Source organism: Takifugu flavidus, chromosome 1 (genome assembly GCF_003711565.1).
Source record: "Takifugu flavidus isolate HTHZ2018 chromosome 1, ASM371156v2, whole genome shotgun sequence".
Lineage (NCBI taxonomy): Eukaryota > Metazoa > Chordata > Actinopteri > Tetraodontiformes > Tetraodontidae > Takifugu > Takifugu flavidus.
The window spans coordinates 5285706-5300307 of record NC_079520.1 but is presented as its reverse complement, the minus strand read 5'-3'; the positions used below and the strand labels follow the sequence as shown (position 1 = coordinate 5300307).

At 44.5% G+C, this 14602-nt stretch overlaps 2 protein-coding genes across 3 annotated transcripts; both read right to left on the bottom strand.

Moving 5' to 3' along the window:
• Nucleotides 1–716: 716 nt before the first annotated feature.
• cryba2b (crystallin, beta A2b) lies at nucleotides 717–2818 on the bottom strand. Of its 2 annotated transcripts, none has more exons than XM_057035875.1 (5): nucleotides 2602–2818; nucleotides 2195–2363; nucleotides 1502–1643; nucleotides 1268–1410; nucleotides 717–1110 (listed from the first exon to the last, which is right to left on the bottom strand). In XM_057035875.1, the coding sequence occupies exons 2-5, from the start codon at nucleotides 2350–2352 to the stop codon at nucleotides 963–965; spliced, it is 591 nt and encodes a 196-aa protein (XP_056891855.1). In that variant the 5' UTR covers nucleotides 2353–2363; nucleotides 2602–2818; the 3' UTR covers nucleotides 717–962. The 2 variants fall into 2 exon arrangements, with proteins under 2 accessions (XP_056891855.1, XP_056891846.1); XM_057035866.1 differs by having other exon boundaries at nucleotides 2195–2367; nucleotides 2602–2817.
• Nucleotides 2819–10110: 7292 nt separating this feature from the next.
• Nucleotides 10111–14504, bottom strand: umps (uridine monophosphate synthetase). The gene is made up of 9 exons (XM_057045253.1): nucleotides 14252–14504; nucleotides 13775–13928; nucleotides 12765–12889; nucleotides 12373–12560; nucleotides 12199–12293; nucleotides 11946–12106; nucleotides 11579–11872; nucleotides 11377–11491; nucleotides 10111–10987 (listed from the first exon to the last, which is right to left on the bottom strand). Exons 1-9 carry the CDS (start codon nucleotides 14399–14401, stop codon nucleotides 10809–10811), a joined length of 1461 nt encoding a protein of 486 aa, XP_056901233.1. The 5' UTR covers nucleotides 14402–14504; the 3' UTR covers nucleotides 10111–10808.
• Between the last annotated feature and the right edge of the window lie 98 nt (nucleotides 14505–14602).

Genomic DNA, 14602 nt, shown 5'->3' with positions numbered 1-14602 from the left:
CATTTGGATTTTTAGGCAGGATTTCCGCTGTTTGTGTTCAGAGAATGAGAATTTTCACACCTCTGCAATATAAATATTTCCGGAATTAAATTTTCCATCGTCGAGTGCGAAAATATATGCAGAATTTGAAACGTATGAGGGAATTGGATAGCTTAGAGGTGTTTTAAAATCTAAAGTGAAATAACCATCCAACGGGACCAATATTTAAAACTTTACATGCATTTGTTCCTGAAAACACCTCTGAGGGTGATTTGCCTGGAGCTTCATTAAAAAAACTGTTTAAGGAGCAGCTGCAAAGCCGGCCTCTGCAACCGCCTCCTACATGTTGACATAAAAATCTACTGTCTCTGAATACAAAGGTAACCTGTCAGGCTCTTACATGGCATGTGCTCTATACTCACATCACATTGAATATAAATGCTGTGCAGGCTGACTTTCCTGATGCTGGAAGCTTGGCGCTCCCAGTTCCCATTTTTGGCTTCATGTGATTCTGACTGAAGGGGAATAAATACTAGAAACAGATGCCTCCTCAGGCTTATGTTTATTAGAAATGAGAATAGAGTCTAACAAGATTAACTTCACATAGCCAAAAGAACAACTGACAGTGGAACCTGTGTTTGCATAACAGCTAAAGAAAGTCATTATCAGGAGAGAACACTGAGCCCGTCTTTAATCGGGTGTTTATATGGCTCTTGTAAAAATGAATAAACAGCCTGTGGTTTTGAAGAAACACCTTTATTTCTTAGATCAAGGTCATGCTTTGTCATGGTGGAAGCATATTCATACACGCAGAGCCACAGAGGGCCAGAGAGAGTTGGTCCATCTACTGTTCTGTGACACTGGACTGTCCAGAAGTTGGGAGAGGAGGGGGGGTTAAGCTGAAGAGAAGGGACTTCTGGGAAAGTTTTTTTTATATATCATTTTTATTTTTTCCCCCCGAGGGGGTTAGACAGAGTTGAGGCTTAGTGCTGGATCCTACGAATGGACTGCACCTGGTTGGTGTGAGCCTGGGTGCTGTACTCATTGTAGTTTCTGTACTCGCCTTGGTGTCTGTCTCTCTCCATGATGTACTGGTAACCACGGTAACCAGGGAACTGATAAGCCACCCAGCTGTAGGAAGAGAGTCAGAAAAGAAGAGAGGGAGGGTGAGGCAAGCTCAGACCGAAGACTAACAGGGAAAATAGCATGAATTCATTAAGTTTGGCAAAAGAATTAGAGTTTAATTGGTGCTGATGTAGCACAATCAAATGTAGGAAAGGCTGCTTACGCTCCTGAGTTGACTTTGATTGAAGGCACCTCCTTGCTGCACCAGCCCATGGCCTGTAGTGAGGGGTAGTCATCGCACAGCTCGAACTTACGGCCCTGGAAGTCCTCGCACTCGTACAGGGTCACCTTGCTGTCACTGTGGTTCTGAGAGCGGCGGTAGCAGAAAGAGCTCAGAAGTGGCCCACCAAAACAACGAAATGGGGCGATGGATAATTGGAATGACAGGGGAACTCACGGCACACTTGATGGGCCTGAAGGAGAGCAGGTGCTCGGTTCTGTAGCTGCTGTTTCCACTCCAGGCCTCATAGCGAGGGTAGTCTCCCTTCTCCAGGATAAACTGCTGTCCCTGGAACTCTGGGTACTCGTAACCCACCCAGCTAGAAGGCAGAAGGAGGGAAGACATACCCCCAAAAAAGCACTGAATTCATAGTTGCTGTAGTATGAAAAGAGAACAAAGATGTCCGAACAGACTGGGAGAGGACGTGCAGCTTTGTGCCTTGCTGGCAAAGCAAATATTACACGCTGCCTCCGCTGCTGCCGCTGCTGCACCCACAGCGTTTTATCTGATCACCAGTCACTCAGACAGCCATTGTCACTGGGGGCTGACAGCTGCGCGGAGCCGGCTCATATCGCACACTTGGATGCACAAACACACACATGCACACCGCACACGTCGATGGGAAATTCAATAATGCTGTGGAGGCTGCGCGGCTTTTGCTAGCGCCACTTCTGCTCTCCGTTGATCTAGAGTGCAGATAGAATTTCATTTACTTTAAACATACAATTGGATGAGGTTTGGGTCAGAACTGTTGGTTTCAGCAGCAGCAGCAGGAGGATCACTGAGGTTTTGGTGAAGATAGTCGGCCCGGATCTTTAGAAATCCGGCTACAACCGGAACCACAGATCACGAAAAGCGATGCAGACTTACGGTCCATTCTCAACCTTGATGGAACGGATCTTGTTGAAGCCCCTTTCCATGATGTTCTGGCACTCCAGCATGAACTCACAGCGCTTGCCCTGGAAGTTTTCCTCCTCCCAGACTGTGATCTTAAACTTGCCCATCTGCTCCATCTGTTGAGTGTTCATGGCTGCAGCTTCTACCTTCCGGGGTGACCAAAGTAGAAGATTTCAGAGAGATGTGTTGCCAATCATCATTTCATTTCAGCCCGATACAATATTCACGGGCCAAAACTCACTCACACCAGTAAAGCATCCTCTCAACAGCTCTCCCTAAACGGACCAGCCAAATGAAATCTGACATATTCTAAGCAACACCTCTCACAATCACACCGTTGTGTGTTAGCTGAGCCTGAGGTGGTGCGTTGAGATACTTACAGAGTACTGAGGTGGGACAGATCCAGTTTAATCAGTGTTGGGGAAGAGACCCTCGCCTGTGTTTTTATAGGGCCGAGCCCACTGGACCGGTGCCACTGTCATTTGCCCACCAGCCTTGCACACTCAGCAGCTGGGGGAGTCCGCTAAAAGGGAAGCATTAGCCCCGTGCTTTGTGGAAGCGCTGCAGCGCCATTGTCCTCAGAGCCCAAAACCCACTGAGTCATCAACAGGCAACATGACCCAGGGCCACACAATAGCAACGCACTGACACAACATTTCGATTGGTGGCGAAGGATAATGGACACATTCTGGGAGCTGATCCCCCCCTCTCTCTCCCTCACTCTCTCTCTCTCTCTCTCACACACACAAACACACACCCTTTCTCTGACCTTTCTCTGCTGCAGGTACACGAGATCTGAAATGACAGGTGGGTCCGACGGTGGCACCTTCATGTTTCATGTGGAGCTTCATCATGTTTTACATGATGAACCTGAAGAGAGCCCTTTTATTTTAACCAAAAGATTTGCACAGCAGTGACATAGCTAGGCGTTTAAATGTATTTACAGGGGTGAATGTTCTTTAGTGATGAATGAAAACACCTTAAATAGAAACGTGTTCCATACACTAAACATTGCAGTAAAATCTCAGATCAGCGAACATATTTCGGTCCATTGCTGGAGTGAATCTTGACACGTTGTTTAACAAGACCTGCTTCAAGTGCCATGTTTTCAGTTTGAATTTGTGGTTAAAGTTTATCGCAGTGGTGCCTCTCACACATGAATGAAAACCAAATCACTAGTGCTGACTTTAACATCTGCCTTTCTGTCATGGAAGCCTGTAAAACGGGAACAGGGCCCAAACACATGACTCCAAATTCCTAACCGACTGACGACTATGATGACGACGAGACAAAAGATGGCAGAATCGTTGACACAAGGACACAAGATGATCTGGCAAACACAGATCAGGTGCAAACAGTCAGGGTAGGGAATCGAGGCGTACAGGAAACAGGTCGAACAAGCTGAGATGAGAATATAAATTACTGTCAGAATAAAACAGGAAATACCAAAGTACCCAAGTATCTCAAACTGCAATTGGTTCAGACATATGATGGATAAAGTGTTTAACTTCACCAAACTTCGCAATAAAATTAGCTTGTGAGACACTACATTTTCTTATCTATTTTCTCTACGTGCTAAAAAATAGATGTTAATATTTTCTGACAGTGACAAATGCCGCATCTGAAACGCACTGGTAATCTACCATTAATGCTACAAATTAAAATGAATCTAAATTAAAATCGATTTCAGGCAACGCACAATCTTTAGCAAGCTGCCCTCAATTTTGGGGGAAAAATAAGGCAGCTGCAGAATGATTATTCCTTCATCTTTGGTGACATCTAGTGGTCATGCAAACTACAGGCAAACAAACCCGTGCAGTAATCACCTTGGTTTCCGCAGGAGCAGGTGAGAGGCAGGTGCAAGGATAGACAGATGTTTAGAGTTTATTCATGTGTGTGCGTGTGTGTGTGTGTGTGTGTATGTGTGTGTGTGTGTGTGAGCGTGTGTGTGTGTGTGTGTGTGTGTGTGTGTGTGTGTGTGTGTGTGTGTGTGTGTGTGTGTGTGTGTGTGTGTGTTAACTTGACCTGTAACATATGTCTTGGGTATTAACATATGGCCTCACAACAGTCTTTTTTACCCAGGTCTGAAAAGATTAACAAACATAATGTCTATATAGTTATGTACATAACTAATTATCCAGCCCCTTACCTTAACCAGAACCAATCCAACCAACCTCCTCACCCTAACCCTCACCTAAACCCTAATCAACCTTAAAACCTGGTCTTAACCCTTAAACAGTTCAGGACCAGCAACAAGAGGGGCTTCCAAGCACACACACACACACACACACACACACACCCACACACACACCCACACACACACACACACACACGGGGGGGAGGGGGGTGGATCTCATTTACCAGTTAAATGCAGTTGAGAGAGGGATTTGCATGTGTCAGGTAGAGAGTTTTCTTTATCCTGTGCCCGGAAAAATCCTACTGGTAATAGGAAATAATATTACAGGTTCCATATCATCGAGGGACACTGAATTGGAGCCCCGTTATTATTGTAGCCATGAGCTTAAAGGAGATCTGCGCTCAAATTTATTTTGAGTACTTACACGAATTTGGGAAAGGCCAAAAGTTCACGTGTAAAATTCATTTTAATGTCTTTTTCACAGCTGTGTGCTCTGATCCGGTGGCTGTTTGCGCTGTAAGGTCATTTAGTGGTCAGGGAACATTGACCCTTTATTAATTACCATCTGCACTGTGGCTCAAACACCGATCCCAGGTAATGGTGATGTGAGTCAATATCCTTCAACCAGACGCTCTCCTGGGCTGTGTCGTTCACTCTAAATTCCAAAAACAACAAAATGTGCATAACAAAATGTTTTTTTTTTAGCTAAAAGATGTATTATTTGCAAATACATGATCATAGGCTAGTGTCAATACAGGAAGTCAAGTGAGTGATTTTTCTGGGTCAGTGTGAGTCAGACCTATTTGAATAGTCACTGAACGCACCTGCACACATGCACAAAAAAGTGTTTGCATGCAATCCCACAAACACACACACATTTCCCACATATATGCCCGCGCGCACGTCCCAGTGACTGTGTACGTGCACTCTGACGCACACAGAGACACACTGATTGCACTGAATAAATGCCCTCCTCCAGGTGGAGGGTTACTGTGGAAACTAATCCAGGTAGGGATGATGCGAGCGGGACATCTGCTGCCGCTACCTCCGCTGGTGCCCCCGCTGATCTCTCACGGACAAACAACCAGCTGCATTTACACGGCAAGAGAGAAGAGGAGGGGCGGCATGTAAAAATTCCCTGCAAATGTTCTTTTTCTTTTTTGGCTTTTGTCTGTGAATTATCAAGATAAACAGCCGCAGACAGACAGCTGAATTGTGATGACAGCGACACACAGACGCACCACAGCTGCCAGTCGGGGGTGCAGGCAGGGAGCACTCATGTCTGCCTGTTAGCTTAGCATGAGCCTTTCTTTCTCCCCCTTCTGTATCTGTGCCTATGGTGATGTCTGCCTTGTAAAATTAAAGTAGACAATTTGACGTTAGCGCTGGTCGTTTTTTTAAAAAGAATAATCGGGATTAGTTTAACTGAATTTAAGTGCTTTTGTCCACCAGTTGCAAAAAAGTAACCAGTCAGGGGAGGGAGGAGGCCCCGGGTATTTGCATGAGTCTTCATTAGTGGTAACTGTCAAAAGAGAAAGAGCACACATCCTACAGGCAGCACACACACACACACGCACGCACACACAGACACGCACACACACACGCACATACACACAGCCTGAGGGAGGCTCGTGCAAACTGTCTCTAATACGTTCTACAGATGTAATCGTGTTAGTGAACATGCAAAAAGTGGTCCTGATGAGGCTGATATGGTCCAACTCCTCTGAGGTGGGAGTCGACATGGGGGGGGGGGCGTCACAGAGGGGGCAGCAGAAATACATTTGTGTCACATCATGTTAATTTTGTTTCAGTTTCAACAACACGGAGCAGGACATCTTCTGTGGACCGTCGGTAGAGGGTGGAGACAGTTTCCGGGCCAAATAAAAAAAGGTTAAACTTCCCACAAATCAGCCGTACACACGCACGTTTTTCTGTGCCTTGCTAGATTCCGTGTTTTTGCATCCGTGTGACAGACATGGACGGGGAGAATTACTCCACTTCATTGAAAGTGAAGAGAACCCCAATGTTCCTGTTCCTTTTTAGAAGTTCTCCAGTTGAACTGCCCTGCTTGTGTTAAAGGTGCAGTACACTCATAAAAATATGGAGCGCTGGCACGGAATGACCCTTTTGTTTTGGTCACTTTCACCTGGAACCATTTTCCAATGAGCTTAACATATTATTCATGGTTCAGTTGGAACCTTCTCTTGGAGTCTAGTGTAATCACTAAGAACCCTCACAAGGATTCCAGGTGCCGGGTTTTAGACATTTACAAAACTGCTGGGAAGTTCGATTTAAAGATGAGAACACTGGATGATTTGAGTGGCTTTAAATGTACTTTTAATGTGGGAAACTGAGGAATTGTTAAAACTTCTAGAGGGAAGCTAAACATATGGTAATGGGGCTAATGGAGCTGAAGCTGGAAGGCAGGGCGTAGCTACAGCGGGCGCAGCCGCAGCAACGGTGACGGAGCGGCGGAGAGTGACTCAAGTGAGACACAGTAACCAGGATACTGAGGAGTGTTGAGCTTTCAGTTCATCTGGCTTTAAACAAATATTGACAAAAGCTTCAAGCACATGCAAAAGAAAAGCTCTCAGGTAAAGGAAGACATGATGGACCGACCGGCGTTCAAAACTGTGACGCAAATGTGGGATATTTCTCTCATAATTTGTAACATAAGGGGATTTACCTGCGAGTTAAAAGAAATTTAAGGGAAACTTGCTAAATGAAACATTGGGCGATTGTGGAAGAATTAGCAGCATGAGCAGCGTTCATGTTTGTGCCACTGTATGTCATCTGCATGCTTTGGCACTGTAACTGGGAACACTGGCTTTATCGCTTTATTACAGTGAAATACACGGGAGTAATAAAATCACAAGTGGAGAGGAAGCATGGAAAACTGCAAATGGGATGCATCACAATAGTGAGATGGCAGATGGTCCCATATCAGATGTCTGCCAGCGGTTGATGTTTAGTTAATGGTTAACTCGGCCTCCCATTAGGCCGCCTATCTGCTCCTGATTGCCCGCAGCTTCACTGTGACGCAGGAGGTGGACAGTAATGAATAGACGTCCAGTGGAAAGTACACACAGGGGAGCAGATATGGGAAGAACAGCATTGGTGGGAGATATGAGAGTTTATCAGAACCATAAATGTCAGCCGTGTCACCAGCAGCTGAAAAATAAACAGTGATGAACATCATTTCAAAACAGGTGTCAGGGTCATCGTTAGCGGCATTAGCACCGCTTGCTCAAACTTTGGCCAACTTTAGCTAAATCAAGAGACCTACACCAGTCACCAAACCACTTTTCTATTATTTCCAAAGACTGATGCGCCTTCGTTTAGTCAGCAAACAAGGCGTTGCAGGCGTTCATCCAGCTGCTGGTTCAGTTGTTGAGAGGTTGCTAGTTTGAATCTCGATTTAAAATGGGACCTGTGTCAGTGGTTTGTGCTGCTCTCTTCACACACACACACACACACAAAGAAGAAAGGCAACCTTTGTGGCTTTCCGGAGTTGCTGACCCATACCTGCATAACGCGAGCCGAACGAACAAAACTTCATCTTCAGGTATTGTGCGTGAGGCTCAACGTGAAGCAAGTACAGACATGTTTAGGGTTTGTTTTTTGGTTTTTTTAAAGCCACAAGAACCGTTGAAGTCGTGCAGGTGATCCAGATGGAGAGACAGACAGAGAGGAGGCGAAGGGGGTGGAGAGGCAGCCGGCTCTTCTCTGGCGGCAGGTAAACTCTGCAGAGAGGTTTGGAAAAGTTAGCAGAATAAAACAAACAGTCTTATCGGGAATAAAGAGCTGGACGATCCGTCCTACCTGCTGGGGAGGCCAAGCGGCAACCTGCACACCTTTGGGTCCACGTTAGCACCACAGAATGAGAGAAGTTGGAGACAGGTATTCACCTTTTATACCCGCGTCTCTCTTCCTACCTCTCTCTCTCTCTCTCTCTCTCTCTCTCTCTCTCTCTCTCTCTCTCTCTCTCTCTCTCTCTCTCTCTCTCTCCCTCTCCACCCGTTTGCAACCAGGATGACTTAAGGCACTAAGGCACCTGTTACACACGGTGCATTACTGATCCAATATTGACGTAAGGGGGAGGGGATTGCGCATATGTCTGTGTGTGTGTGTGTGTGTCTTTGTGTGTGCGTGTGTGTGTGTGTGTGTGTGTGTGTTATTGCGCGTGCCACCCAACAAAAACACACGAAATCAACACATTATTCTATACCAACCCCCCTCCTTCCCGTCTCTGGTGATCTAGGCAACGCGTTTGACCTTTGTGCCGGCGCCAGGCTGCCAGAGAGGCGCACTATCAACGCAGCTACCCGTCGACTCGTTCCGTCCTCATTCAAGCACCATTTTCATATCATGTGACTTGCAAATAACCTCGTGCTGCTCTTCTGAGAATCTGGCCCAACAACCTTGCGGATCCCCTGCAGGGGCTGAGGAGGACAGCAGTGGCCGCTGAGGACAGCAGGTCCCCACAAAGGGACACCACGACAGTCTGCACTAACACCCGACCGGAGACTAGGTGATTATAATCGGAGATTATGACCATTTTGGTATTTTGCTTGTTTGATTGCGCAGATGCTGTTTGAGCCTGAAACCGTTTCTGTAATAAAGAATCAACACAAAAGAATCCAAAAATTTTTATCCATTACTCTGTATGACAAATGTGAAAATTCAGAAAAATACGTTTTATGATGAAATTATGTATCAGCAGAAATGCTGCTCGCTGAAAATTAACACAATAATTCAATTATTCATTTGTAATATTGAAACATTATAGATATATTGTAGTATAACTAACATCTAAAGGAAAATTAAAATTTAAGTCTGCTGATTCCGCACTTGAACTGCAGTTTTTACGAGCATTGCTTAACCCATATTCACACTGAATTCCATTTTTATAGTTAAACATATATTTTGTAGGCCTGTAGCCCCCAGCAGATATCATACAGCTCTCCTCAGAGAAGCTGGAGGTGATGGAGGTTGGACCTCTGAAACTGAGGTTTAAAAGGAGAGTCCTGTATTTTTATTCTATACAATAAAATGCATAATCTCACATTTGAGAGTAAAAGCTTAGACGGTTAATGACACACCTACACTTATTTCCTATCATGCCACTCTCACACTTCCTTTTTATGCATTTATTGCTCTCACATTTCCAACTATCAGCTTTGTGCTAATGCATCGACCAAACCTTCTTTTCTGGACCTCAGAAATGGTCCCAACATAACCTTATTTATCCAATTAGTAATAGTTTTAATTCTTTTTAATGACCTGTTAGCAAAACTATTGAAAAACAATGGTCAATATTTATTGTCGTGACTTATTTCCCAAATTAGCATTTTTATTATTCATTTTTAAAATTTTTGCTCTTTTCCACTTCTTTGCTTTAGTCCCATCTATCTGGTTTAAGATTCACCCATAAGTATTGTACTCATGTAGCATAAACACAAATATAAAGAATTTTAAAGGGAAAGTTTTTTTTTTTTTTTAAAACACCTTTTTTGGCACATTAAGCTCAGACAATAGTCATGTTAATGCTCCTCAGCCTGTGGTGTCTGATGTCTGAGAAACCAACCCTGAGGACAACAGGTTTGACTGTAAACTATGAAAAAAGCTGAAACATAGAGCTTTAACAGATATCACAAGATCAGCAGATCCATTCATCTGTTTTTAACCAGGCCTGCTCCCATATTACCGTACAGACCCACGTTTTAAATAACATTAATCCAAGAAACACATCTGGTTTGCAACTCATTTATTCGGCACCATTTAAGTACAATAAGGAATAGATTTACTCTTCATGTTATTAAAGTATTAAAGGCTTCTTTTTCTTTTATATATGAAATTAACAACAATGGTAAACATGAGCAAGCCCTACATCTGTTTCAGTAAGGTGGGACCACAAAAGCACCTTTTGCATGGTTTGTGGCTCCAGGACACAGTTTGTAACTACTGTCTATAGTTTTACAGGGAGGTGTCAAACCTTGGCAAAACTTGATTATCAACTCAGTATTTCTTTTAGAAGTGGAGTCAAATGGATGGAAGACATCCGTATAAATGAAAACACCCAAAAAGCAGCAAGTCAAGAGTCAATGTCATTGCTACAATTAAAAAAAGACAACTGAAAGCATTTGATGTATTAAGACAGGGGAATCTAAAGTCTTTGCTGATTGAATGCCACACCCGTCCTGTCTGGAGTCAACAAATCATTAGACTGAGATGGTTTGAGATGCATTAATACAAATGTTGGGAAAGAATAAAGGGGAGAGCTCCAGTTAGTTTCCCACAGCTCCCAGGTATAAATGTTTAAACCAGTGTGTTCTGTACACTCGTGTGTCCATGCCATCTCATGGACCTAAACACTGGTGGTTCTTAAAAAAACAAAACAAAAAAGCACTTCCACTTCATCTGCAGTGGGCCTTCTTGCTTCAAATGATCTTATTTTCCACTCTGGCCCAGTCTCTTTGTGTAGGCCTCCCAGCCCATCTTTCTGTACAACTCAGCAGCTTCCAGCCTATCAGGGGCCTCCAGGATCCCCCTGCCAACGATGATGACGTCAGAGCCCTTGTTGAAAATGACTTCCTCTGGAGTGGTGTACTGTTGCCCCAAAACATCTCCTATTAGAGACAAGGAAGTGGGAGAAGAGGAGAAACAAACTATAAGGTCCAGAAACTATTTCCTGTCCTACAGTGCCCCCCTGTGGTGAAGTTGAAAACAGCCGCTGAAGGCAGCAGAGCCAACGAAGGGTGCACAAAAATAAGACACATGTATTCTGGATCAGAATATTTAAAATATTGCGCATTTCTGCAATAAAAATCATAAATAAAATAAGTAAGCATTTATTCTATGTGTAAAGCTACTTTGGATTTATGTATGGTGAATTTCTACTTTATATATGAAGAAAAGGATCACCTCGAAATTAGAAAAACTCATTTTAAAATTGAATCAAAACATTGATACCCTGTTCAAAGAATATCTGATAACTATGAAGGACCACAAATCTGACCTCCAGCCTGCATCTGCACCCCGGGAGTCATGTGGATGAACTCTGGCCTCGGGCAAATCTTCGAACTGCAGATAAAGCCCATCACAAAGTCTGACTGTTCCACCGCCATCTGCAGCTGTAGAAAGAAGACATTTATTGGTAAACAGGTCATTCTGAACGATCAATCTAATGGATTTGAAAACCAAACAGCCTGAGTGCTTACCGCTGCATTTGTGTAATCACCGCAGGCCAGGGACCCCTGGGAACTCATCTGCGCGATCAGCAAACAGGCACGGCCGAGGGGCTTCCCTACGGCGCACAGACCCTTCACCACTCCGGGTCCCGGCACCACATGGGCGTTTACAATATGGGACCAGGATGAAATCTGGTACAATCCACCTTCATACTGATGTTTGACAGTGTTTCCAATGTCGGCAAACTTGCGGTCTTCAAAGATGAGGAAGTTGTGCTTGTCGGCCAAAGCCTGCAGTTTGTGGCCGACTGCCGCTGCGTAGTCCTGTTTGCAGGTCAATCAACACATCAGCCAAACAAAGATAATCAACCCAAAATGAAAGAAGGCTTTAACAAACCTTTAGAATGTCTATATGGGTCTTGAGCAAGCAGATGCTTGGGCCCAGGCTGTCTGCCAGCTGGAGAAGCTCCTCGCTGGATGTCACATCAGCGGAAACGCAGAGGTTGGATTGCTTCTCCTGCATGATCGTCAGCAGCTTTGAGGCCAGGGGATGAACATCTGCAGGTGATTGTAACATCAGCAAGCAGAGGTTTCAAAACATTTCATTCCATCGACCAAATTTACACACAAACTGATGAAGAGTTACGCACTGGACAGCTTGGCTCGGTCTGCATAGCTCAGCTGCGTTGTCTTTTCCACACATTGTTTCTTTTCAGGGACTTCGGAACCATTCCCCGCCTTGGCACTGCAGCGGTCGGACACGTGAGCGATACGGGAAGGCTTTGGTGCATCTGCCACTCTTAGGGGAACTTGCCGTGTTGTACCTGAAAGTCTGGTGGTCCAGAATGAAGTTGCGGACGTTCTGTGCCGTCTGACTGTCGATGCGTTGGGCCTCCCGCAGCACATCCAGCAAGTTGAACATGGAGATGATGGGATGGAGCCTTATTCCCCGCGAGGCCAACATCTCTGCCGCGCCTTGCTTTCTGTCCATTACAACTATGGCGTCTGTCACCTTCCAGGATTTCACAAGAGGAAGTAAGTGACAGAGCTTCAGGTTACAGATCAAAAGAACATAACGGTGCATAAACAAAGCAGGTAAAGAAAGTCAAAGGCCACGATATCCATCCGTGGCTCCATTCCCACGTCGCTACTGTGCAGCTGGAATCAGTTTATAGTAAAATAATAATAAAAAATATCTGTATCGTATTGTCTGCACCTTCAGTCCCACTTTTTGGAGCACCTCGGCCGTCTCCAGGATGCTGGAGCCGGTGGTCACCGTGTCTTCAATGATCAGACAGGTTTCTCCCTCATGAATGGTCCCCTCCACCAGACGCTTGGTTCCTGAGAGGTATACAGGAGAGAATTTTAAGGCCATTTTAACAATAACTGGTTTATCTTTTTTTTTTTTTTAAAAGGGTCAATTTTTTTTAGAGAACTAGTTGAGCGGGGGAGCTTTAATCACGCGGGGTTCGACAAACTACCGATGGAAGCTTGAGAGTCCACCTAACGTCTGATTATCTCAGATTTGTTTAGTCAGCATCAAGATTCAAGATTCAAGAGTACTTTATTGATCCCTTTAGGGGGTGTCCATCAGGGAAATTAGCATCTCCAAAGAAACGTACAGCACTGTACAAAATTTCCCACCACCATTACACCCCATTAAACCTATTAAAGATAATAAAAATATAATAAAATAAGAAATAAAATAGAATAAATTAAAAATAGAATATGAATATAAATATAAAACTATAAAAATGTTCCAGTTCTCCTGTTGGCCCTCCTCCCCCCCTGTGAGGAGTTGAACAGCCTGATGGCTCGGGGGATGAATGAGTTCCCCAGTCTGTTGGTCCTGAATTTGGGGAGGCGCAGCCTCTGGATCATGGAGTCCAGTGAAAATTTATGGCTGTCATCTAGTCAAAAATTAAGTACACAAATAAAAACGAGGGTCAAACAACCCACTGAAACATGTAGGACCCAATCAAAAGAGTAAAAAAGGTGAAAAGTCTGATTAGCAATAGCATAACTGCTACATATTGCACCTCTTCAGGGACCTGGAGTGGGATCGTTCAGTAAGTAATGAGCAAAACAACAGAAAAGCACTATAAAAGCATACTTCTTGGCTTCAAGGGATTCGGTGGACCTTTTATTTGTGGTTTATTGTTCACAGATGACCAAGATCGATTGAATTTCTTCCACCACCAACTCCACATGTGTCCATTGACTCACCATAATCCTTGGCCTCCTTTCTCCTGATGAGCATGGGGAACTCATGTTTGGAGCTGATGATGGTGGCCAAAGGCAGAGCTGTGTATGGGACTCCACAGACGGAGTCAAACCGCAGGTCCTCCTCTTGCATTCGTTGGTAGATGAGACAAGAGACCTGCACAGAAAAGGGGGAAATACAGCGCATCAATATTGGAACTAGCTGCAAAATAATCTAATACATACAAATAATCTCTATGCTGAATTCTTGCGCATTAAGGAAAATCCATCCTGCTCACACCAAAGTCAAGTTTTCCTCCTGAAACTGCTAATGCAGTGAACACGCACATGCGCCATCATTCTCAACATGAAATCAGGGACCTACTTTTGTCAAGGCCATTACTCATTTGACATTTCAAAGCGCCAGCGTGGTGTTTCAAATATTTAAATTCGCTCACTTGCACGGGAAAGGATGCCAGGGAAACACGTGTTTGAAGTTACCTGGTTCATGAGGGCTGGGTAGGACACCAGCACCCGGAGATCGATGTAAATTGGCGTCATAATGCCGCTCTTCAGCTTGTATTCTCCAAACTTTACCGCGTTCACATCGTGAAGCTTCAAGATCAGACTACCGACGGACCCGTTCGCCATCTTCAAGCGCACCGAACGTCTGTTATCACAGAAACTCCACTAACTTGTGCGGCTCACGTTGCTCGCCGATGTGGAGCGCTGACTTCCTGTCTTAGGGTAGGTAAGAGATGGACTTCCGCTCCGTTATTTTCACAATAAAAGCAGCACCCGTCATTACGGTACACGGGTAATAAGCTTTTTAAAATTCCTTAGCCTTTTTAT

What these genes read in the sequence shown, in the direction of transcription:
- cryba2b (XM_057035875.1), bottom strand. Translation starts at nt 2,352, where the DNA reads ATGAACACTCAACAGATGGAGCAGATGGGCAAGTTTAAGATCACAGTC. An exon ending in TCAGGCCCATCAAGTGTGCC is followed by an intron (nt 1,411 to 1,501) that starts GTGAGTTCCCCT and finishes CGCCGCTCTCAG; the next exon opens with AACCACAGTGACAGCAAGGT. An exon ending in ATCAAAGTCAACTCAGGAGC is followed by an intron (nt 1,111 to 1,267) that starts GTAAGCAGCCTT and finishes CTCTTCCTACAG; the next exon opens with CTGGGTGGCTTATCAGTTCC.
- umps (XM_057045253.1), bottom strand. Translation starts at nt 14,401, where the DNA reads ATGGCGAACGGGTCCGTCGGTAGTCTGATCTTGAAGCTTCACGATGTG. An exon ending in AGACCGAGCCAAGCTGTCCA is followed by an intron (nt 12,107 to 12,198) that starts GTGCGTAACTCT and finishes AATCACCTGCAG; the next exon opens with ATGTTCATCCCCTGGCCTCA. An exon ending in GGTGCAGATGCAGGCTGGAG is followed by an intron (nt 10,988 to 11,376) that starts GTCAGATTTGTG and finishes TGTCTCTAATAG; the next exon opens with GAGATGTTTTGGGGCAACAG.